Genomic DNA, 24,950 nt, shown 5'->3' with positions numbered 1-24,950 from the left:
GGAGTGTATTTTGGACTGTAAATGTTCATTCATGTTGTTTCGCTCCATGAACTGATCGATTATTCAGCTTCGCAGGAATTCATTGACCATGTATCATCAACCCGTGCTAAAGAATCGGAGGACGCTTCTTGAGCGCGCTGAAAAGTTCATATCTGATATTTATTTCACGGACTGCAATCTTAGAGGAAGGTATCATGTCCATCACAGTAACTTCAGCGTTATACAGTCTTGAAGCACAGCTCCTAAGCCGTGTGCAAATGTAATGCATGATACAAATCGTGATTTAAGTTCGGTGTGTTGTGTGTGATATTCTAACTTACTTAGATAGGCTATGGTTTCACTAATAGTGGGGAGTTCTTTACAACTGATTTGTAGTATACCTGCACACAATATTAGCTATTGTCTTTGACAGCCCTTTTGTTGTTTTTCATAACAAGGCTTTACGGAGACACCTGTCCGCTAGAGTCTCTCTCTGCCTTCCTGTCCTCAAAGCGCATTCCCTTCTCAGAGGCTATCAAACAGACCTTCCAAGCACATACTGTTGGAGACAGCTTTGGACCCACGTAAGTAGACTGTAGTAATCGTAGCTTAACTGGCGTTCTTGAATTAGATTGTAGGCTCGTTCCTTTAAGACACCCCTCTTTGACAGGTGGTGGACATGCTGGTTCAAGGTATCTCTGAAGATCCCCGTCTCATGGAGAGGAAAGGAAGTGCACCTCAGGTGGGAGAGCGATGGAGAGGCGATGGTCTGGAGGGATGGAGAGCCAGTTCAGGTGAGATCAGACAGAAAGGAGGGACACGCCGTGGGCATCAAACTTTCTCTGTCCTTTTCTGCAGTCGCATACAGTAGCATAGTTTTGTCCATAGTAGGATTAATAATTTGTTTGTAGGCTATCCCTACCTGATGCACTAATGCACACAAACATGGCATTACTGGTTTTGTTCTTGCAGGGACTGACGAAAGAGGGAGAGAAGACATCCTACATTCTCTCCGAGTGTCTCCAGGACAATGAACCCCACAGGTTTGCTACATCATCAATAATGTGTTCACAAGCTATGTACCATTCTGAAGTATTCAAATGTAGTAGACTACAGCTGCATACACTGTACAAGATGTTTTTGACAGATGCAGTATTAGCTGTAACAGAGTAGTTTTGTGGGGTTTAAAGTGCAGTTTTACTCCTTTGTCTGTTACTACAGCATCACGCTGTATGTGGAGCTTGCCTGCAATGGTCTCTTTGGGGCCGGTCAGGGGTCCATGATCGCTGCTCCAGACCCCAACAAGAAGTTCTCTGTGCAGAAGGCAGAGCTAGTTGTGTTCAACCGCGATGTCAGGGAGCTCCTGACGGACTTTGAGATGCTGGTGGACATCGTTAAGGTAGGGCTGCAAGGAGCATATGAGGCCACAGGAAGCGTGTTGGATTCTCGAGGTCTTATGGGAAGGTTCTCATTGGTTCTAATTTGTCTTGCTCAGTTGCTTGGAGAGGGCGACCAGCGAGGATTCCAGGCTTTGTTCACGGCCAATGAGATGGTAAATCTCTGCGATCCAGCCAATCCCAGCACTTTTTCTGCATCCCGGAACCTGGCCCAGAAATTCTTTAAGCAGAGAAACGGGGAGAGTCAGCACATCGTCCATGCCATGGGCCACTGCCACATCGATTCAGGTGACAAAGCGCAGGGCATACACACACACACACACACACACAAACAAACTCAAACATTTGCTTAGGTTTTCTATCACTGTTCATCATCACAACATCATTCCAGAGGGCCTGAGGAGTAAGAGGCAGAAAACATAGTCATACTTCAGGGTGACGTGTGCTTAAGGTGTCTCCTGATATTTGTTAAGGTCGATGCTGGCTTGTTAGCAGATGACTGTGATCCTCTCTATCACTATTCATCATCGTAAAATCATTCCAGAGGGCTTGAGAAGTAAGAGGCAGCAAACATAGTCATGGGTGACATGCGCTAAAGGTGTCTGCTGGTATTTGGTAAGGGTGATACATGATCCGTTTAGAGCAGATCTCACTGATTGTCTCCCTCTGTTGGTAAGTGATTATTCTGAGGGCCCTTACAGATGCAAATGCTTTGGTGACCGCTGGGTTCAGTCCAAAATGGTAGTAGCCACCATACTCTTGCCTGTTCATGGCTGAGTGGTGTGCTTGTGCTGCGCTTTGCCTGACACGGCAGCAAACTGTTACTGTACGGCATGAGCCATTTAAGATAGATAGATACATACTTTATGGATCCCCAAGGGGAAATTCAAGATTGTTATATAGATAGTGGGTGACTGCGCAGAAGTGCCATTGTTCTGTTGTATGTGAAAGCTGCTCGACTGTCACATAAGAGACCTCTGCTTGTTCCTTCAGCTTGGCTATGGCCCTATGAGGAGACTATCAGGAAGTGTGGTCGCAGCTGGGTCACTGTGATTCGCCTGATGGAGAAGAACCCTGACTTCATCTTCACCTGTTCCCAGGTAGAGAGAGAACACTAGCTCTCTTACAATGCATGTGCTTCACAGATATGGCTGAAGAGGGATCTCAATTCATTATTGTCAATTAGTGTGTGTGTGTGTGTGTGTGTGTGTGTGTGTTTCACAGTCACCGTGTGTGTGTGTGTGTGTGTGTGTGTGTGTATGGCTGAAGAGAATAAACACAATGGAGTTTAAATTATATTTGTATTATAGCAACACAAATTCATTTGTGTGTGTGTGTGTGTGTGTGTTTCCAGGCCCAGCAGTTTCATTGGGTGAAGGAGTGGTATCCAGGTCTGTACTCCCAGATCAACAGCTTTGTTCAAAAGGGCCGGTTTATCCCAGTGGGTGGAACGTGGGTGGAGATGGTAAGAACTGCTTTATGAGACCCTGGAGAACACATACAGATATACAGAGAGAGAGAGTCGAGTTTTATGAGGCGCTTTAGCTACATTTTCCATACATACATACAGTATATATTACCTCTGAAATATCTCAAACTTGTAATTGTGTGTGTGGTTTTGAATGGTCACCATGTATAAACAGCAGTGTGATCGTTTCCCCTTTTTCTCCCTTTATTGTGCGTCAGGATGGGAACTTGCCATCTGGTGAATCCATGGTCAGACAGTTTCTGGAAGGCCAGAACTTCTTTAAGGCAGAATTTGGAAACTACTGCAAAGAGGTATGGGGATTTCCACCCGCAGGCTCTTGTTAACGCAACCAAGAAACATTTATAGACGGAAGAGAAAGAGCTGCTGCCGACGCTTTCTAGTTATTGTTGTTTAAATGCTTGTGTGTCATGTCTAGAATAGTGACCGATCTCTGTGGTCTCTCTCTGTGTGTGTGTGTGTGTGTGTGTGTGTGTGTTTATGTGTTTATAACCGCAGTTCTGGTTACCGGACACATTTGGCTACTCAGCGCAGCTGCCCCAGATGATGCAGGGCTCGGGGATCACCCGTTTCCTGACGCAGAAGCTGAGCTGGAACCTGGTCAACACCTTTCCTGTAAGATCCACCTCCACTTGCTGAGATTGAGGGTTGGCTGGTGGACCGCCTGGTGCCCACCCACCCAACCCAGTTCTGGTGCATTACCGTTGGTGCTCTTCACAGTCATTCTGTTGCAAATGTTACCTGTAATCAAAGATACTTAAATACCTTTTTCAACCGTCTCTGCTGTAATATACACCACCACCCGTGGATACCAGCCCCTGTTAGCTATGAGGCTCAAACCCATGGATACTGTTGCTAGTACGTCTTTTATGGTATCAGGGTTTGGGATGTACTCAATGCACAGTACTGGCTAGCTGTCATTACATATTGAAACTATGTATATTGTAATGAAATGTAGGAGTGATGTCAGATATCCAAACTCAGACATTTTACAAGAACAGGACATACTGAAGTGGTGGCAGACATGGGAAAGGAGGTCAGGGTTGGTATTTAATTTGTTCTAATTGTAATAGATTAGGCCCATCATTGTTTATATTCTAATTCACTCTGTCTTCCTGAGCATATTTACTCCTGTTGTTCTCCCCATTTAGTCTTTATGCCTGTTCTCATCCTTCTACCCTCTTCTTTCTGTCTATCTTTCTTTCTTTTTTGCTTTCCTCTTTTCTTTCTTGCTCTTCTTCTCTCATTTTGGCCTCCAGCACAACACCTTCTTCTGGGAGGGTATAGATGGCTCGCAGGTTCTCACTCACTTCCCACCTGGGAACTCCTATGAGATGAAGGGCAAGGTGGAGGAGGTGAGTCTGCCACCAATTTACTTACGCTGTCTTACATCGCCATCTATTGGGCACTGTGGTCATTGCACCCACTGCACTCATCCTGTGCCCCTCCTCTGTTCCCTAGCTGGTGAACACATTAAAGAACAACAAGGACAAAGGGAGAGCCAATCACAGTGCAGCGCTGTTTGGTTTTGGAGACGGAGGGGGCGGTCCAACCCAACTTATGCTGGACAGACTGGAACGTGTACGAGACACAGATGGACTGCCCAAGTCAGTTCCCTGCCAGCTACACACATAACGCACGCATTCAGGCACATACTCAGACAAATGCATATAGAACACACACACACACACACACACACACACACACACACACACACACACACACACACACACACACAAGGGACATTCAAAAATGCTTAACGTGAAAAATGTGTAATGTGAAAAAAGCTTAACGTGGCTTAATGATCCCAAACAGTGGACCTACTGTAGGACCTCTCGAACCCACAACTTAACATGCTTTAATATCCCAAAACAACAATCAAATATCCCCACATTTCTATCAGACATCTCTTGTCATAGACATTCACCACTGTGAAAAAATCATAATCCAATGAGGCAATACATGAGCAACAAACAGGCTCATAGGCCTACTGGAAAAAGCACCATGCCAATCTCTAGCTATGGTGAAGGGTATGTTATGATGTGGGGCTATTTTAATTCCAAAGGCCAAGGGAACTTTATCAGGATACATAATATCCTGGATCCATGAAATAGCTGGCCTTTTAAAATAAAAACATATAAAACAATCCTCCTGCTCCTATGGGAATTTAACATAGGGGTCAAATACTTCCTTCCCCCTAGCATTTAAGGAAGAACATTTATTTATTTACGATACATTCTTCAATCACAAAGAAAATTGGTGTCCTTAGCGGTTTGATTTTTACTCATTTTTTGAATTAAGGCATTACGATCAATTGTCAAATGTTGATTTTTTCCCCCTCTTTTTAGGCAACTTTAGCTTGGTATCAAATACATATTCTCCCCACTGTATATAGACACTGCTATGGACAGATCCACCCAGTCACACACACCACGCCTAAAACTCAGTTAGTACCCACGCCATGCTCAACCCAGTCTAGACAGGGTGCTATAAAACAGGGGAAACGTTGTTTGGGCAGAACCACAATGTATTGTTTCATCATTCCAGTCACTGTTGTGGCGGGAAGTGACAAAGGTTACTCCAGTGGTGTTCTGGAACCGGACAGAACTGTATAAGCTAGGATGGGGTAATCGCAGCAGGGGACAGGACCGTTATTTCACACACACACACACACACACACACACACACACTGCTCATGGTTTACTCAGCTGACCTTCCTGACCGCATGTTGCTGGGTTTGGTCCTTATTCAGTTTTATTTGTCCTGCATCAACAGCTTGCACATTGCCAGAGTTGTATAATAAGGTTAGAATGTGTGAACCGTGTGCACTGAAGCCTTTGGGAATGCCTTATGTCTTAAGCCATGTATTTTAATGTCAGTTTCAATTTAGTTCCTAAACATTACACATGTCTCATGGTGCTTTGCAGTGTTACACATTCAGAGAGAACCCATGAGTAACAGTGGCGAGGACAAACTCCTACATAGTATAGGAAACCTTTGGCAGATCCACGACTCAAGGGCCTGACCCATCTGCCTAGGTTCAGTTACAGGGCAGTAAGGTTGTATACATTATAAGTGAATAGGTTAGTTAGGTGTAGGGAATAGAACATGGTGTTTAAAGCCACCTAAGGCATATGTTCTATGCACCTAAGACATTCTCCTTTCTACACTATATGAACTGGGAATTTCTGGGAAAGCTCTTGACTGGTTCAAATCTTACCTTAAAGGGCGTTCTTTTAGCGTGTCTTGGCAGGGACAGATATCAAAGTCTCATGACCTCACTACAGGAGTCCCTCAAGGATCAGTATTAGGGCCCCTCCTCTTCTCTATTTACACCACTTCTTTAGGTGGGATTATTCGCTCTCATGGATTTGAATATCATTGCTATGCGGACGACACTCAACTTTTCCTATCCTTCCCACCTGAGGACTCTAGTGTTTCCCATCGGATCTCTGCATGCCTGAAGGATATTTCAATCTGGATGACGGATCAGCACCTTCAGCTTAATCTTTCAAAAACTGAGCTCTTGGTGTTTCCAGCAAAAACAGCCATTCCCCAACAGATGAACATCCAGCTTGATTCATCCTCATTGACTCCAACTAGATCGGCACGTAACTTGGGTGTCATAATTGATGACCAACTTACTTTCTCTGAGCATGTTGCCTCAATTGCAAAGTCATGTCGGTATACCCTGTACAACATTAGGAAGATCAGACCTTATCTGACACAAGATTCCACTCAGCTTCTTGTACAGGCAATGGTTATCTCCAAGCTGGACTACTGTAATTCCCTGTTAGCTGGCCTACCTGCTTGCGTATTAAGACCACTACAGTTGATTCAGAATGCTGCAGCACGACTGGTCTTCAATCAGCCAAAGAGGACACATGTAACCCCTCTCCTAGTTACTCTCCACTGGCTCCCTATAGTAGCCAGAATTAAATTTAAATCTCTCACTCTGGCCTATAGGACACTGACTGGATCTGCTCCTAGCTACTTCAGTTCTTTGATGAAGATGTACATTCCCAACCGCCCATTGCGATCTTCTGAGGAGCGTCTGTTATGTCGACAAACCATACATGCTAGGTCAAACTGTAGATCCTATTCTTCAGTGGTTCCGTGTTGGTGGAATGAGTTGCCCAGTGCTCTCCGTTCAAGCAACAGTTTTGGATCTTTTAAGAGGGGTCTTAAGGCATATTTGTTTAATATGCACTTAGTCTTTTGAGTGTTTGTTATGTGTTATGGTTTGTATAATAGTTTTGTTTTGTTATAATTTGTCCATTGTTAAAATTTTACATTTATTCTGCTATTGTCCTTACATTTAGCCATACCTTGCTATAGTTATTGTTATTATATAATTAACTGAGTGACTTATTTGATTGCTTTTGTCATTTCATTGTTTTATTTCTCATTAGATTAGTGTTTAAATGATTGTTGTATTGATAATATTGCTATTCTCCCTTTTTTGTAATTGTTCACTGTTATTTAATTTGTATTGCTATTTATTTGTATGTCGCTTTGGACAAAGGCGTCTGCTAAATAACCATAACCATAACCATAACCATGTTATCAAGGGGTAGGATGGTTACATAACCAGTATAATGATGCACGTATTAAATCTGTTCAGATGGAATCATTAATCAGATTACAGGTTACTGTGATTACAGATTACATTTAACAGCTGAGATATTGTTTATTTACTGGACATTTCCCCACGTGTGTGTGTGTACGTGTGCGTGTGTATGAAGAGGGGGCTGTGGAGGGTTCAGGAAATTAAAATGCTCTGGTTTGTCTGTTCTAATGTGGAAGCTAAAGAAAATGATGTGATGAGGGCAGCATAGAGCAAGGTTGCATTGTCAAAAGTATTACAGTAATATAAACGAATTTGAATAACTGTTGGCAGTGCAATCGGTATTTATCAAATTCATTTGAACAACATACAGTATGTCTTACAGATGTGCTTATAATAACGGCTAGGAAGAGTATTGAGCAACGGTGATATTGTGAGCATTGTGTTGCGATATGCATTGTGTTGGTACCTTGATCTCTTGAAAAGTTCAAGTCCTGGTGGCTCTGTGGATGGTTACAGCACCGTTGCCATATTTGGGTCCGTGTGCCCATGAGCCCGACCCAGGTCATTTCCCGGTACCACCTCATATCTCTCGCTCACTTCCTCTCGCTCTCTCTACTGCCCATAACAAAGAGGATGTACTGATGTAAAGTAGTTTTTGTTGTTGTGTTGTGCTTTAGTGAGCCCACATGAACCTGTCATCCCCAGCTGTCCCTCTCTGCCTCTCCCTGACCAGGGTTCAGATGTCCAGCCCAGACGCCCTCTTCACAGCACTACAGTCTGACTCAGGGCTCCTGTGTACGTGGACCGGAGAGCTCTTCCTGGAACTGCACAACGGCACCTACACCACCCAGGCAAAGGTGGGGCCCACTTCCCACCGTTCCCTGTATGCCTCACTCTGAATCAGCAGGTGCTGCTCAGTGGGGCGGAACTATGCTTTGACTCAGAATCGGAAGTGATTGTTTGAAATCCGTAATCTAACAATTACTATTGTTGGAAACGTGTACTGGTATTCTAACTATTTCTAATGGCACCAAAGTTTTTGATAACCATCTCTGTTCCAGTTAAACGACAGAATAGCCCTTGAAGTAACTTTGAGTGGGAGGTCATATTGAGCCGCTCATTTGATCCACAGACTGTATACAAAATACAATCATCCCTAGACAGCGTCCTTGAGGTTAAATTATTACAAGGAAATAAAAGGACTCCTCAGGTGATGTAGTGGGGCTATTTCACTCTGCTAAAAACAAAAGGCCCATTGGGTCGATACTCTGTTACTCTGGATAAAAGCTTACTGCTAAATTAATGATTCTGAATAATGCTGGGATAATGGACAGTAGATAGTGTCCATTATCCCAGCATTATTCAGAATTATTAATTTAGCAGTAATAATTTAACCTCAAGGACGCTGTCTAGGGATGATTGTATTTTGTGTACAGTCTGTGGATCAAATGAGCGGCGAACAGAAGCAACACGAACATGAATGAATCCATTTAATTTGAACAATTTGAACAATTTGAGTTCAACATTTTGGTATAAACATCTCAAAATATGAAAACCAGGTCTGTTTTGGAGTGCTGCAAGGTGTAAATCCTTGTTTGGTGCTCTTCGGTGCAGGGATTCCAGATAAGAAAGAAGAGAAATCCGAGGCACTCAAAAAATGATGCATAAAAAAACTTTTATTTACGACTACGCAAACATGCTTAAGCATTTCAGCCAAGATGGCCTTCAGCACTGCTCTGATGTAGGCCAGCTTGGCTGAAACGCAACGTAAGCATGTTTAAGTATTCGTAAATATGTTCGAAACTGTAACCTAGTGAAAGTCCAGTGATTGTTTACAGAGAACTACCCCAGACCGTTTGTGGGTGCAAATGTTCTCTGTTCACTCCCAGTAAACTAAAAACATTTGCGAGCGCTTGCCTTATTCGGAATGCACCAGATATGTGCGGGTGTGAGCTCACTTTGACAGCACCTTTATGACACTGGCTGTTTGTTTTCCCCCAAAATGGGGCGTTACCCTTCGAATACGAAAAAGTAGTGTTGGACTATACGCTCATGAGCAAGTCTATTATGAACCTTATGAAACAGTTATGAAGGATGCACAGACAATTTTGATGGGGTTTTGGTGTCATGAATAGAATATATACTTTTTTGATCCCGTGAGGGAAATTCAGTTCTCTGCATTTAACCCAATTTTAACCGAATTAGTGAACACACAGCACACAGTGAACACACAGTGAGGTGAATCACACAACCCAGAGCAGTGAGCTGCCTGCCCAACCAGCGGCGCTCGGGGAGCAGTGAGGGGTTAGGTGCCTTGCTCAAGGGCACTTCAGCCGTGGTGGACTGGTCGGGGATCGAACCGGCGGCCCTCCGGTTACAAGCCCGATGCGCTAACCAGTACACCACAGCTGCTTCATGTCTGAGTTTGTCTGACAGGGGAGCTGCACCAGGCAAGTTAATAAAGTGCTCCATTCACGTTGCATCTGCGGCAACAGTTAGCGTCTACTATAATCAATGGAAGTAGCTACACCAGACATGATATTATATATGATTTTGTTATTATATGTGTGATAGTGTTTTCTGCCTGTGCTTGTGTATTGCAGATGTGAGTGTGTGTTGTGATTTGTGTTGACAGATCAAGCAGGGTAACCGCCAGTGTGAGGCTCTGCTACATGATGTCGAGGTGGCCAGCTCTCTGGCCATGTGTCACAATAAGGCCTTCTCCTACCCGACAGCCAAACTCCAGGAGATTTGGAGGTAACCTTGCACAGGGACAGACTTCCAGCTAGCCTCTCTGTCTGGTTACAATAGCAATTTCCTGTGACGCTTATAGGACCTTAGTGTGTCGGTTATGGGACCTCTTCTCTAGGTCAAGAGGAATTGTACATTGTTCATGATGTAGACACTTAGGTAGCCTTCACACGGGATCCGTTTACTGTAACTGACTAATGTCTTTGATGTTTAGGGTACGTGACTATTTTAAACTGTTGATTGTTGATGATGTACTGTATGTTGCTTTGGACAAAAGTGTCTGCCAAGAATAACCATGGACACATTTAGGTCCCGTAAGCAATGATTTCTCTTTTGACAACCACATAGGCTGCTCCTTCTCAACCAGTTCCACGATGTCCTTCCTGGCAGTTGCACAGAGATGGTGGTAGATGATGCTCTTGAATATTACAAGGGTAAGATTTAGGGAGATCTTGCAACATTGCAATGTCACAAAATGTCTTGTTAAGGTAAAAATCTGTCTCGTGTAGTAGTAATTAGAGAATATTCAGAGAGCGTAGACTGAGGCTAAGAGTAGACCACTTCCGGCTAGCATTCCATTGACCCCCATTCATTTTGGCGTCATTTTGACATCAACATTACATCTGAAGAATTTGAAGCCTTTATATGAACCTTTTCTATTTTCTGAGAAATACAACATTGTACATTTGGCATCATAACCTCATAACTCACTTTATGACTGAGTAGTAAACTTTTGCCCTGAAAACAATGCTATCATGGGGCAGTTTCAGCGTTATGTACAGTATGTTGGAAACAAAATCCCTTAGAGCATGGACAAAATTAGTATCTGTACCTCTGAACACCTCTGAAATCCTCAGGTTTCACATTATCATTTACATGATTACATCCTATGAATTCATGGCATTTTATCAGCGTTGTGAACGTGACATGAAATAGACACCCTTCTATGGGAGATTGTTGGTTTTCTACAAATTTCGTGAATGTTAAGGACATTTGCCAAAACCATGATATCTGTAGCATGAAGGAGACTATCAAACTATGCATCTTTTTTGTAATGCATTATGTAGAGAAACTGGTGTTATGGATGTGACATTTTCATGTTATGGATGTTATTCATGTTATTCATGATTTGACATGTCTGAACCAGTCCTCCACAAACTACATAAAACACTTACTTAAGTAAGTACAGTAAGTAAGAAAGGGGCACAATGTGTTCATCACACATACCGTACATACATTACATTGATATAAATCAGCCTTGCACAGACACTTTGGACATTGTTGCATCAACACTGTATGTGTAGCATGAACATTTCCTATAAAACATTCTGGATGTGACTTGGCCATGGAGCTTGATATTTTATAGACGAGAGCCTTACAAGCTGAAAGAGCTGTACTTTTAAAGCAAACTGAGCATACACATTGCTTTACAATTCCCTTGTCAATCTGGAACAATTTGTTAGAATCTTGAGTCCATTTATCCCCGTTTTAAATATTGCCATGTGAAAAAGGTTGCTCCTGTATGGTTGCACACCATATTTCTGATGTTAAAAAGGTGCAATTTAAGTTTAATTTAAATGTAAGATCAGTTACAAACAATAAGATATTGTTCTATTCTATACAGTTCTACTTGTGTGTGCACAACTTTTTTCCATGGTAAGGATGACCTTTGCATGGAATTGCCCCACGATATAATGCGCATAGGACTTCCAACCGATGTCAAACAACAAGAAATGGGTTCAAATTTGCTTCACTCGTGTAAACATTGGTCGTAATGTTACCCAAATACATGCTTGGTACATTATTCATGGCCAGACCCTTAATCTGTAAGATTACCAGGGTCGGGATGTTCCAGGCTATTAGTTAACAATTTAAAACTATTTGTTTGTGTGTGTGTTCATAATGTGATTTTATGTTCTTTGGGGAATTGTGTTTTCCTCAGAGGTCCACTCCACTGGTTCCAGGCTGCTGCAGGAGGCCTGTGGGGCCCTGATTTCGGGTGACCGGGCAGGTGCCTGTACCGCAGTGTTAAACACGTTGGCATGGGAGCGCACTGAGGTTGTGACCCTGACCGACAACGCCACTCCATCAAAGCTAGGTGTTGTGTAAAATATAGATTTCATGATTCATGAGCTTTATCAGGCCTATTCATAAATATTATTGTGAACATCTATTATTATGTAAATTAAGTAGGCCTATAATGCATTGCTTTATAAGGAAATGCTTTTCGCTCGAATTTGAAAGAACGAGTGGTCAACATGACATTCATGAATTCTGCTTCATAACATCTTTGGCTTGTTCTTCTCTCTGCAGCTCTGGTTAAAGTGCCCAGTGTGGGCTTGGCTGCAGTTCAGGAGTCTGCCAAGCCTAGCTGTCCAGTAACAGTTACAACACAAGTAAGCATCCAGAAAACGGTTAACGAAAACTGTGTGACAGACACACAGACACACAGACACACAGACAGACAGACAGACAGACACTCTCTCTCTCTCTCTCTCTCTCTCTCTCTCTCTCTCTTTCACACACACGCACACATGCGCACACACACACACACACACACACACACACACACACACACACACACACACACATGCGCACACACACACACACACACACACACACACACACACACACACACACACACACACACAGACACACACAGACAGACAGACAGACAGACAGACACTCTCTCTCTCTCTCTATCTCTCTCTCTCTCTCTTTCACACACACGCACACACGCACACATGCGCACACACACACACACACACACACACACACACACACACACACACACACACACACACACAGGCTCAATCTCTGTTTGGTTTGTTTTTATAAGGCTGACGGCACAGTTCAGATGGAGAATGGTATTTTGCGTGCTGTTCTGGACCAGAAGGGCTGTTTGCTTTCTCTAAGTCTTCTGAACACAAATAGGTGAGTGAAACTCACATCCTGAGTTGTGTCTGCTGGTCACACAAGAGAGCACTCTTAAAACAAATGTGTTTTAAATAACACATCTTTGTGTTGTTTCTAACATATTCATTTTAAGAGTGTGCCCACTCAGACACTACCCACTCCACTCAACCGCTTTGAATTATAGTCTCATTAAACGCCCATTTCAGGGAAGCCATTGCTGACGGTTGCCTCGGAAACCAATTTGTGGTGTTTGATGATGTGCCTCTGTACTGGGACGCCTGGGATGTGATGGACTACCACCTCCAGACCAGGTTTGAGACACACGCAAACACACACACATACACACACATACACACACACACACACACACACACACACACACACACACACACACACACACACACACACACACACACACACACACACACACACACACACACACACACACAGAGATACAGAGTGAGCATCTCTGTCAAAATATCATTTTCTGATGTTATTCTCAACTAATCGGTCTTTTCATACTAAAAACAATACCAAATAGATTCGTTTTTTTTTTTTTGCTTTGCAGTCATTTTATTGAATTGACTGAGCTTATTTAAGATGTGGTCTAGGCTACAGTATATGACATGCCTGGATGTGGTTGATGCCGGTAGAGGCACACCTGCTCCCTGACCTGGGCTTCAAGCTTCTCCTGCTTGTCGCACGCCACTGAAAAAAAATCGACTTTGCACGACCTGCCTGTGCGAGGCTGACATTTCTTGTAAAACAGAGGAAATTATATCACAGAGGAAATGATGTCATACTCATTTGAGTCATTGATTATACACATGCCCTGCTCATATGTCTATGGAAAAATTAAACTGGATGCATGCATTATTTTTCTGTGGGTATCTCTGTATTGAACACCTGTAATTACTGTACGCTGTCTGGTGCGGTTCTGTATTGGATAGGTATTTGTCCACAGTTACTGTACATCTGGTACCCAGATTTAGTGGTAAAGAAACTTGTTCTTAATGGTGTCTGTTATTACAGACATGCTCCCCCTCCCCAACACAGGAAAAAGGAACTCAAAGGAATAGACCGAGAATAGAAAGGCGTTCCCTCCAAGTGATCTTAAAAGAGATTTCCGACTATTTTTCTCATAGATCTCTGTTTTTCTCGAGGTCACTCAGTATTGTCGGTACAAAAAACATTTGGTATTGTGCATGTATAGTGCCTAGCTACAATTGCTGATGCCAACAGCCAGTGCTACACTCTGGGGGCATGAGCATGAACATTTAACTGGCACACACACATGGCTGGCATGTGTTCCTACAACAACCCGACAGTGCCTCCTTTTCCTTCAGAGACTCGCTTTTGGTCTCTGTTGGCAGATTATGTTAGTTTTTACAAAACAAACAAAAGATTATGGGTGTGTCCAGGGTGGGAATTATACCAAGGCCATGAGGCCATGGCCGCAGTTGCCCTACACTTTGGCCTTGATGCCCCCTGAAAAAAAACCCATCTTAAGGCCACAGTGGCCTTTATGCCCCTGACTTAGGTGTCAAATACGTAATCGTCCCGTGCAGAATGTGCAGAAACCTGTCTGAAAACGGCTTATGATGCTTCCATGAGGGAAACATCCCAAAACAATGGCACTCATATTTGCTGTTGTTTTCAGAAGTATCTCATGCAAACATGCAAAAGAATGAACTATTGTAATTATATAGCCTATCTTACATTAGTAAAGCACACCCCTGATGTGCATAGTTTTCACAAACTTTTTGTAAATAATTTTGGCACAAACATTGACTGCTTTGAAGTGAAAGTGCATGTCTAACAATATAGCATAATACTAATTGTGATATGATGATTTGATGGGGGGTGGGGTGAGGTATGTGTAGATGGGCCCTATGACCCCAAAGTCTGCCATGATTGGGCCTCAACTTAAAGAAGTTTGAGGCTGTGTTAGTGTTTCTCAAAGCCTACAGCGGCTAGCGGGTCTATGTATTTGTGTCGAGATAACCCTGAAATGTAAAACCATCGAATTTTACTCAGTGGCCTTTGTGCCCTATCATGTGGCCTTGGTGCCCCTAAAAAAAAAAAGAAGGTGAAGGCCAAATGGCCTTGCCCCTAAAATGACGAAATTCCCACCCTGGGTGTGTCCATATTTCTCATTCCCCATGTAGATTTATCTGACTCTTACACAGTGTTGAGCACAGAGTATGTGCTGATGAACTTTGGATGAACTTTGGAGGGAGGTACATAGTCCCTCTGTGTGAGCACAATCACTATACTGTAAACATTTAGTGGTTCTCCTGTCAGTTAAACATATTCATAGTCTCACTTAAGTGAGAAGTGTTGCTATACATGCAAGGCCAGTCAATTTATTTTGCACATTTCATACAGAGGTCATTTGATGTGCTTTATAGAAACTAAGAGTAATACTACATAAAAGCACAAAAGGGTAATCGTTAAAAAATGTTTAAAGCATACTCACCCGGAGAGTGCTTTGTGAACTGGGCAATGAAAAAGTAAAGCGCATAAAATAGAATAATTAAAAAAACTTTTAATTACAGGGTAGAGCATTTGATCAGTTAGTAGAAAACATTTGAGAAAAGTTTGGTCGTAAGTCCAGGGGCCCAATTTTCAGAGGCGTTTCAGAAGTTTATAGACATTAAATGCGTGGCCTAATTGGATTGGATTCTAATTGGAATGGTATGCTACTCCATTTAATTGGGAACACATCTTGAGCGAGCATGAGAGAGAGGGAGAGAGAGAGAGTGGCAGTTTCCAGCTGCCTTGTCAGTATTGATAATTGATATCTCCTTTTTGATACAAGAAAATGTTCAATGAAGTCATGAAGGCAACAAAACAAAGGTTAGAGGAGATTTTGGAGTTATCCGGTTCCTGTTACAAACTACGAACATAGTCGGAACTACCAGAGGAAACAAGTCATGTCCTTGGTATTTTCTTTCTGAAAATTCTGTTAAATGTATTATTTAAAAGTAGCCGACAAGGCTATTATCCTTGGCTCAATGCACCGTCAGGAACCACGTAGCCTAGTTGCCGTCACATGGCCATATTTACCATACAGGACATCATACAGGATCTTTCTGTTTCATTTAAAGGGGCACTATTATGCTTTTTCGTTTTATGAAGTAAAAACAGCCGACAAGACAGTTTCTTACCTCAACGCACCGTCACTTGACATGTAGTTGCGTTATGCCTAGGCTACCTCTGACCTGTCAAAACAAATGAGAAAATTAATGTTTAAGTACAATAAATGTTATGCTGAAATCCAGTGGAGATGCACCTAGGTAACCTGTACTGTTAACACTGCATTCATTTATATCAATGTTATATAGGATGGCTATTTAATGTTGTGATTGATTATAAGCATCGCCCAAACAGCACTTATTGATCAAATGATATCAATCCCTTATCAAAAAGCCCAATAGGATTCCAGTCAGATTTTGGAACCAAAATCCTATAGGATTCCAATAGCAGCAATCCTATAGGATTGTCCAAAATGTTTTGTTTTTTTTCAATATCTGATTGGAATCCTTTAGTCCTACAGTATGTCTGATGCAGCAGTTCACTTTTTTAATCTCTTAAAAATATATGAACCCTAAACGTAACCTTACACTTTTTTAAAGTGTCGAAATAATTTCTTATTTATATTATTGCACGCGCAGCATGGGGTCAGAATGGGGGCATGTTGAGCTGTCAAGTAATGCACTGTCATTGTAAACCGTACCTTAATAAATGAGTCTAATGGCGACTGTCTGCCTGGTCCTGAGCAGATAACAGAATGGGTAGCCAATGGGCAGAGATTCATTAGTCCGCCATATTGTGTTGTGCAGGAGGCCAGTGGTGGACGTGATAAAGCCGGCCGCAGTTTTGAGCTCAGGGGGTCTACGAGGCAGCGTCTGCTTCTCTCTGAGGATCAGTGATCGCAGCACCATCACTCAGGAGGTCATACTGGATGCTGAATGCCCCTACCTCAAGTTCAGCACTCAGGTTAGACACAGAACTCACAGAGTCCCTGTCTAGAACAGGTACAATGCATGAGACAAATACTAAACTACTTACCATACAGGTTTAGTGAGTTATAGACTACTCTTGGATACTTGGTCATGTGCTTGTGCATATGAAGCCGCTGCGGTCTCATTGTGTGATCTGTTTATTATGGTAGAGAGCAGTGGAAGTGGGTTATTTAGGTACAGAGATATGCAGATGGGCTTGAGAGATCAAGAGTTTATGGGAAGGCCCTAACCGAACCACTAGAAAACTGCTTTTAACATCTTGTCCAGCATGTGATTTGAAATGAACACATGTTTGTATTTATTTATTTGTGTTATTTAAGCTGTACTTTATATGTTTTCGTCCTGTGGTAGGTGGAGTGGGCAGAGAGCCATAAGTTTCTCAAAGTGGAATTCCCAGTGCGGGTGCGCAACCCCAGCGCCACCTATGAGATCCAGTTTGGCCACCTGCAGAGGCCCACCCACAGGAACACCTCGTGGGACTGGGCCCGCTTTGAGGTACTGGGGGTCAGGTCCCACTGTCCACTAGAAGATAGATCTGTCAGATAGATAGATAGATAGAGAGAGTAGACAGGGGAAATTCAGGTGTCCAGCAGCCTACAGTGTGTTGTCCATCAACAAGGATTCACCAAGCAATGCACTCATAAAAACACACAGACACAGACAATAGCAGTTGTTAAAGGAAAAGTTAAAAGGCTACTATCATTAAGAATAACGGACATGCAGTCTGGCTATGATTACATAACCCATAACCTAATGATTGGATGGACAGACAGGGTCTCCTGTTTGTGGCAGTAGTTACTGGCAGGATTTGACTGTCTGAATTTGTACACGTTCTTCTAAAGTAATAAGTATGTTACTGTATCAGGCACTCTGAGTCAAATGTAAAATTGTAAGCCTAAGCGAATAACCAGATTTACACCAGTTCTGCATGGAAATATTTGTATTCATGTATTTTGGCAAGTACATTTCAAACTGCTACAACAAAATTCCTTGATATTCCATGTCTGGAATAGACTTTCCAAAAGTCCATATTCCAGAAATTCCATGACCCGTGGGAACCCGGTGTATGGATTATGCATGTATTGCATATGCAAATACACAATAGGACTCCTCTCCTATTTTAGTTGCTTTGGAGTCAGCAACTCTGATATGGGTAACATGAGGATTCTTTTCCCTATGTTGTTTTTTTTCTTCTTTTTTTTCAATTTCTATTATGAAATAGCCAGTAATATAACAGGGTTTTTTTTACATTTTTGAAGAAGAGTCCCTTGGATTTCCTTTTTTCCACCACTTCCACCACAAACCACCTTCAAACATCTGACTGAAGCACCTTGGACTTGTTTGTCTTTCCAATGTGAGAATATCTTCCTCCTCCTCAGGTGTGGGGCCACAAGTGGGCTGACCTGTCAGAACACGGCTTTGGAGTCGCTGCGCTCAACGACTGCAAATACGGCTACTCCTGTTACCAGAACACGCTCACCCTGTCCTTGTGAGTATTGGCGTCCGTCCACACGTCATCATTGGTGCATAAAGAAACGGCTGACCGCAGCAAGTAAAAGTGATCTCCTTTCTTCTTCTCTCAGACTCCGAGCGCCCAAAGCTCCGGATCTCCATGCTGACATGGGCAGTCACAAGTTCACATACGCACTCATGCCTCACATGGGTAGGCCTTTGTGCAAATGTGCATCTCCGCTGTGCACTCTCAGCAGAAAAGCATAAAACTGAGTGTGGTGTATACAGTAGGTTATGATGGATATGCATGGAAATTGTAAGTCCAAAAGTGAAAATCTGTCTGCGTTTCTGCTCTGCAGGGTGTTTTCAGGAAGCATCTGTCATTCAGTGCGCCTATAACCTCAACACTCCCCTTCAGCTGGTGCCAAAAGCCTCTGACCTTCAACCCTGGAGCGCTTTCTCTGTCAGTGATGATGGGGTCATCCTCGAAACCATCAAACAGGTACCATCCCAGGAAGACTCGATGGATGTGACCTTGTTCAGCAAAACATCCTTTATCCGCTCATTCACTCATTCACACCCACTCACACATGCAGCACACAGCCACAGGTAGTGTCTTCTCAGGAAGGGAGGATGGCTGTGTCTGTCCAGTCAAAGGGTTTTTACGTACACACACACACACACGCACGCCATAATCTGACCTTCTCCTCCCTCTTCCTTATCAGGCGGAGACCCAAAAGAATGCCTTGATTGTCCGGCTGTATGAAGCGCATGGGGGCAGTGCCTCTGTGACTCTCTCCACCTCCCTAACCCTGCGTGAGGCTTGGCAGTAAGTATGCTTCAGCTGCTACCTCCAGTATCCCAACAAAGACAATAACTTGATTTACAATGAGATAATAATATAATTAAAAAAGTAGAACAGAAATGTCTTGGATTTTAGTTTCGAAACAAGCTAGCACCCTGTGAGTGGTCAATGTTCCTCTTGCGACTTAGTATAATGCATGGAAAGGCCTCTATGTGAATAACAACCATTCAACATGTTTGAGACATGTCTGTCATGATTGTATAATGAGTGCGTGAAGTGAGTGTAATTTGCCAATAAAGGATCAGTCACTCTCGTGTTCTCTTCCTAGCTGTGATCTTCTGGAGCGGACTGACCCTAAGCACAGAGTGGCCATTATGCCATCCGGAATGTCTCTGGACTTCCGTCCTTTCCAGATCCGGTCCCTCTTGCTGCTCCTCCAGTGAACATTCTCTCTCTCTCTCTCTCCCCCTCCCTCCCTCTCCCTCTCTCTCTCCTATTCCTGCTGTCCAGCACACCAACTAATTTAACTTTTAAGCTCTCACGTGCCACTCATGATTGGCTGTGTTTGAGAAAACAGTTTTATACAATAAAATTGACATTTATACTGTACGCTTTGGATACTACTGTGAAATAAATCATCAGAATATTGTTATTTAACTTGGGGAGTGCACTTATTTTCACAGCTTAAAGTTTTCAAACCTTGAGACTTTTACACATTCAGTGTTTAGTACAAATTTATTTTTCTTTTACAGTAGCAAAAATAAAATGAAAAACATGCCGTTAAAAAAGACAGAGGTGAAATTATTATTTTCTTTTCCAGTAGCTAGACCCGTTTCCCAGTTTAAAAACACAATAAAAAGACGGCGGTGTGGGGAATGTGTGTAGTGGAGTTGATCTGGTCCCCTTTGTTGTTACAGTAGGTGCTTTGTCTCACACTCCCCTGCTTGTTCTACTGCTTCTTCTCTGTGGTTCTGAAACACGCACACACACACACGCACACACATACAACAGGATAGGACTTCAGACATGATCACATTATAATAAAACAACCTCTATTTCACTACACATAAACTGACCAAAGTCTAATGGCTCTGTGTGTGTGTCCTTGAGTGAATGCATGAGTCCCATTTGTCAAATGTGTGTGTGCGCACTTGTCAGTGTATGTATATTGCAGGGAGATTATTTACTGTAAGTGTAAATGTTTGTGTGTGTGTGTGTTAGACTGGGAGAGAGAGAATGATGGATCTGTTTGTACATGTGGGAGACATACCATGCATGTCTGAGTACTTGTGCATAACATTACAGTAGGAAAGTGCAGTGTGTGAGTGAGTGTATAAATAAAAGGGGAGTGTACAAATAACAGTAAGTGGTTGGGTCAGTGTGTGTGTGCGTTCCTCACCAGTAGCCGAGCTGCTCATCCTCCTCCTCTTTCCTGTGTTGTTGAGCTGGGGAGTGCTCGGATCCTTTGGAGTCCTCTGGGAGCCTTTCGTCCGCTTGGCTTTACCAGTCTGGCTCTGAGCCACTGAAAGAGGGTTCCGCATCATTAGTAATCAACTAAATCATTCGGAATTATAATTCACATGAAATATCATTATCGCCTTTGTTGTTATAGGAGTTCAGACTGATGGTTCTGTACAGTTCCTTGGGAATGTGTTGTCAATAGCACAGACATTGAATTGAACCAAACTGTGCAGAAATGAATTAATTCATTAATACACCAATGAATTTAAAATGAGCAATATTTTATCTAACTAAGCGATTTGTTTGTGAGTGGTAGTGGTGTACAAGTGGATTTAGATTGGGCCGTTACCGCTTGTGCTGCTCTTTCTGCGCCCTTTCGGTTTGCCATTTTCTTTGGAGTGAATGACTTGTTCCTCCTGCGTACTTTTAGGCCCCTTCGAAACGCTCTGTCTCCGAGAAGGCCTTTTCTGTGCCGTGGGTGTCTTTGTGCTGTTCGCTGGCTTTGCCACTTTACTCTCTTTTGTGCTGGTCTCAGTACGTTTCCTTTTGGCTCCCTGTAGGAGAACAGAGGACGTGAAAGTAAAATGTGTTTACACATTCACAGACACACAGGACTTTTGTTTAGAACTCAAAGTCCCCCTTTTACCTTTTTTGTGTCTGTGTAGTCGTGGTCCTCTTTCTTCAACCGCTTCTTGGCTTTAGGGGATTTTGTAACTGTTATTTTTTGGCAGAAGAGTAACATGAATGTTATTTTTGTATCAGAGGAATTACGTGAATCTATTTCCTGACGGGCATGACCTGAATAGAGGTGTTTACCTTTTGGCGCCATGGGGCCAGGATCTCCCTGAAAAAGCAATAATATGTTAAAGGTCATACTGTCTTGGTCTCATCTTGAGAGAGAAAGACAAACGGCTTTCGCTATGTGCATCATGTTTTTGTATGTAAATGGAGTGTCTAAAACTTTCCAAAGACCCTGAGCAGTTTGGTTGTCTCAGAACTTACCGTGAACCACATGGTTCTGCCATTATGGTCTCTTATGGACTTCATGCCATCTACATAGTAACACTGCAGCCAGGCTTTAAATGCCGAATAATCGGACTTCTCTGGATCATAGCCTTTACCTCCTGCAAAACACAGAGCAAGACAGTAAGTGACTCAAGTGTTAAAAAAACGTGCAATACTCTATATGCATGTGTGATAAACAAGACTACACAAGTAGGGAACATAAAATCCAGTGTGACAACAACAAAGGGGCAAACCAACAAGGGTGCTTAGTCTTCACTGTACCACATGTGTATAGTAGGTCACTTTGAATGTAATGCTATAATGAGGATAGTAACCCTTTACCCATTTTCACAACTTCCAGAGGAACAGTGTGACACAGACTGAGAAGGTCAGGAGCACTGTCTCTCACACTCTTCTTCCCCGACTTGACTTCTAACTGTAGAGGAAAGGAAACAGGGCGGTCACTGAGGATGTCTGGGGAACGGCGAGACAGGGCTGAGAGTGAGTTATGCATTAATACTGTATCCCCCCTCCTCTCTCTACCTCCTCCTTGACTGCCGTCTTTTCATCTTCCTCACTCTGCGACCGGAGACCTTCCAGAACAGTCCTGGCCTTTGCGAATGGTGGGATGTTCAGTCTAACGCCAGGCAGGGGAGGAAAGACAAACAATAAGGCTTTGTGGACAGTTTCGGCTCAGCGAGAACAAAGACTTTTATTGAACTCTCACTTCAAAGCAAGCACCATGAAATGACTATGAGGATGGCAGGCTATGATACAAAGGCAATTTATGGTCAAACAAGGCAGTAAGTACTTAATGACAGAGACAAGTATGATACTCAATACAGAAAGGACCGTAGACAACCGAAACTAACGTAATAGCTCCGGAACTACACACAATTTTGTAATCCATGTAGATAAGTATCAGGTTAAAGGGGATGAACTGTCTGAGTAATCTCTCCCAGTATGCGAGGGGAAATAGCTTTGATTGCACGTCACCTGTACAGTATCTCTGCTCGGAGATAGTTGCCGATTCCACTGAAGTACTTCTGGTTCAGCATCACTTCACAAATGGGTCTGTCGAAGGCCTTGTCCTTAAGGTTGGACAAAACGTTTTCCCTGCATGACATTGCATCGTTAGAGACCCTAGAACTCATGATTTACACAGTTCTGCTCATAGGAAGGTTTACTATAACATTTCATTATAGAGTAATCATGATGCTGGACAACTTAATAATACTACTGTATTGTATTATTACATTCTAGGCCTCACCTGAAGCTCTCATACTCAAACATGATGCATGGACCCCGGTCGGGTTGCCAGGTGGCATTCGCTTGCCAGCCTCCAAATCTGCGGGCATCTACAAAGCTCAGCACCTGGCAAGGTTTCTCACGCGTGTAGAACCGGAGATGGGCATGCTTTGGGAGCTCGTTCTCGGGAGTGAAGCGGAAGAATCCAGACATCCCGAAGCGGATCACGACGTCCATGGGCTCCTGGTTTTGCTCTGCCTTGGCCCTTTTGGGCGGCTTGTCGTCGCTGTCGGTCTTGATGGGCGTGAGGGTAAGGCGCACCTCCTTGCCCCTAGATTTAGCGCTGACCCGGTACGCATCGCAGGTGAAGGGCACGTCGGGGCTTTTGCTGACCTCGGATTTCTCCACGGCACCGGAAAACACAACGCCGTTACACACCCTGTTCACAAACAGGCTGGCCAGGTGCAGCTCCGGACCCTCTGGCATGGTGTACCCTGAGCTACGGACACAGTTAGGGTTTCAATTCAGTTGTAATCACATAATTATGTGCATTGTGTGGGGAATAAATACTAGAATTCAGTGGTATGATCCTTGTAGCTCTGGTCCCAGAGTTTAGGAAAAAACATGTTAACAAGAAATTAACTAATTCCCACTATACCTTGTTAACCACTAAGTAAATTTCCCATTGGAATGAATGGAATTGTATGGATACAGGTGAAACGTTTTTAATACAATTTGGTCTGTACCATGACATACATCACTTAATGACACCAGTTATCTGAACAATTGTGCATTGCACACAGCCACACGCACCCATCAAGCCAGTAACTGTACATGTCATAGACCTAGTATTACCAAAGATCCTTCATTACTGCTCTGCTTTAACCCTCTCTGGTATTGCACAAGGGCAGCATGCTGGGACATGTCTCATGTCATGTAACTTTCAGAAAATATATGGTTTATATACTTGAATCAGTTATCCATTCACAGACCAAAAACAGCCCATAGACTAGGCTATTATCTAGGGATTTTCAATTGGTGATCAGTGAGAATTTCGCTGGAATAGTTGCTTTTTTCAGTCAGACGGTGGTGACAATTGGTTAAAGACCCTTGCTCTCACCATTTGAAACAGTGCACAGCACTGCTGGTCAAAACCAAATACGTATTAAGCCTAGCACATATCAAAGAAATGCAATAGGTTATCAACTGCTACGACATGTAATTGACAGTAAAATAAATTGCTTGATGTTTTCAAGAAGATTTCCAAACTCGAAGTTAGCAGCCTGGTTGACTGAGGTGAGAATGGAAGAGAATTAGTTTACGCAACCAATGCATTGCAGGGGTTTGCTTTCGAAATCACCATGAATAACGCATCTTACTGATTCCCTAGTCACCTGCGCAAAATGCAATACGCGAATGTATTTTCATTAGTTAGGACACAACCGTAACTCTATCGAGAGTGCGGTTGTGCTAGCATTTGTTACAGCATGCAGCTCATTACGAAAGGCGAAAACATTCGTTACAAAATCGCTTCAAGGCAGTCTTTTTCCATTTTACTGCATGCATATTTGTATTAACGGTCTGTACAGCATGTGTGCTAAACGAAAGCGCTTGAAGTTGTAATGCTGTTGAACCTGTGACATTTCTTTGTTTGCTTGCTTACCTGAGTTGATGTGTGCGAGTAAGGTTATATCAGCTTAGTTATATCATCAAGCGTGCGCCGCGGTGTTTACAAAACGGAAACCAGAGGATCTCGGGAGTTGTAGTCTGTTTTTGACCACACGACTGTTCCTTCCGGAATCCTTAGCTAACATCACTTTGGTACGTAGCCTACAATGTAACAAGCAAGTAT

General features: G+C 43.0%; 2 protein-coding genes across 3 annotated transcripts; one reads left to right on the top strand and one right to left on the bottom strand.

Annotated features, from left to right (window-relative positions):
- Positions 1-20,067, top strand: man2c1 (mannosidase, alpha, class 2C, member 1). The gene is made up of 26 exons (XM_062546933.1): positions 1-189; positions 438-563; positions 650-773; positions 952-1,022; positions 1,201-1,378; positions 1,475-1,664; positions 2,370-2,476; positions 2,731-2,841; positions 3,063-3,155; positions 3,361-3,477; positions 4,122-4,217; positions 4,324-4,469; positions 8,166-8,289; positions 10,068-10,189; positions 10,532-10,617; positions 12,126-12,281; positions 12,497-12,579; positions 13,023-13,117; positions 13,306-13,410; positions 16,945-17,101; positions 17,479-17,622; positions 18,507-18,616; positions 18,711-18,790; positions 18,939-19,081; positions 19,305-19,408; positions 19,713-20,067. The coding sequence occupies exons 1-26, from the start codon at positions 89-91 to the stop codon at positions 19,825-19,827; spliced, it is 3,084 nt and encodes a 1,027-aa protein (XP_062402917.1). The 5' UTR covers positions 1-88; the 3' UTR covers positions 19,828-20,067.
- A 33-nt stretch (positions 20,068-20,100) lies between these two features.
- On the bottom strand, positions 20,101-24,905 carry neil1 (nei-like DNA glycosylase 1). Of its 2 annotated transcripts, none has more exons than XM_062546934.1 (11): positions 24,762-24,905; positions 23,121-23,597; positions 22,847-22,966; positions 22,394-22,487; positions 22,193-22,286; positions 21,848-21,969; positions 21,662-21,689; positions 21,492-21,559; positions 21,195-21,399; positions 20,784-20,906; positions 20,101-20,355 (listed from the first exon to the last, which is right to left on the bottom strand). In XM_062546934.1, the coding sequence occupies exons 2-11, from the start codon at positions 23,582-23,584 to the stop codon at positions 20,315-20,317; spliced, it is 1,359 nt and encodes a 452-aa protein (XP_062402918.1). In that variant the 5' UTR covers positions 23,585-23,597; positions 24,762-24,905; the 3' UTR covers positions 20,101-20,314. The 2 variants fall into 2 exon arrangements, with proteins under 2 accessions (XP_062402918.1, XP_062402919.1); XM_062546935.1 differs by having other exon boundaries at positions 23,121-23,592; positions 24,762-24,866.
- Positions 24,906-24,950: the final 45 nt, after the last annotated feature.

Source organism: Sardina pilchardus, chromosome 10, assembly GCF_963854185.1.
Source record: "Sardina pilchardus chromosome 10, fSarPil1.1, whole genome shotgun sequence".
NCBI lineage: Eukaryota > Metazoa > Chordata > Actinopteri > Clupeiformes > Clupeidae > Sardina > Sardina pilchardus.
The sequence above is the reverse complement of the archived record's forward strand: the minus strand, read 5'-3'. Positions and strand labels throughout refer to the sequence as shown.

What these genes read in the sequence shown, in the direction of transcription:
- neil1 (XM_062546934.1), bottom strand. Translation starts at nt 23,584, where the DNA reads ATGCCAGAGGGTCCGGAGCTGCACCTGGCCAGCCTGTTTGTGAACAGG. An exon ending in AGACGGCAGTCAAGGAGGAG is followed by an intron (nt 22,287 to 22,393) that starts GTAGAGAGAGGA and finishes TTTCCTCTACAG; the next exon opens with TTAGAAGTCAAGTCGGGGAA. An exon ending in TGGCCCCATGGCGCCAAAAG is followed by an intron (nt 21,560 to 21,661) that starts GTAAACACCTCT and finishes AAAAAATAACAG; the next exon opens with TTACAAAATCCCCTAAAGCC.
- man2c1 (XM_062546933.1), top strand. Translation starts at nt 89, where the DNA reads ATGTATCATCAACCCGTGCTAAAGAATCGGAGGACGCTTCTTGAGCGC. An exon ending in TGCTGGTGGACATCGTTAAG is followed by an intron (nt 1,379 to 1,474) that starts GTAGGGCTGCAA and finishes TGTCTTGCTCAG; the next exon opens with TTGCTTGGAGAGGGCGACCA. An exon ending in AACACGCTCACCCTGTCCTT is followed by an intron (nt 18,617 to 18,710) that starts GTGAGTATTGGC and finishes TTCTTCTCTCAG; the next exon opens with ACTCCGAGCGCCCAAAGCTC.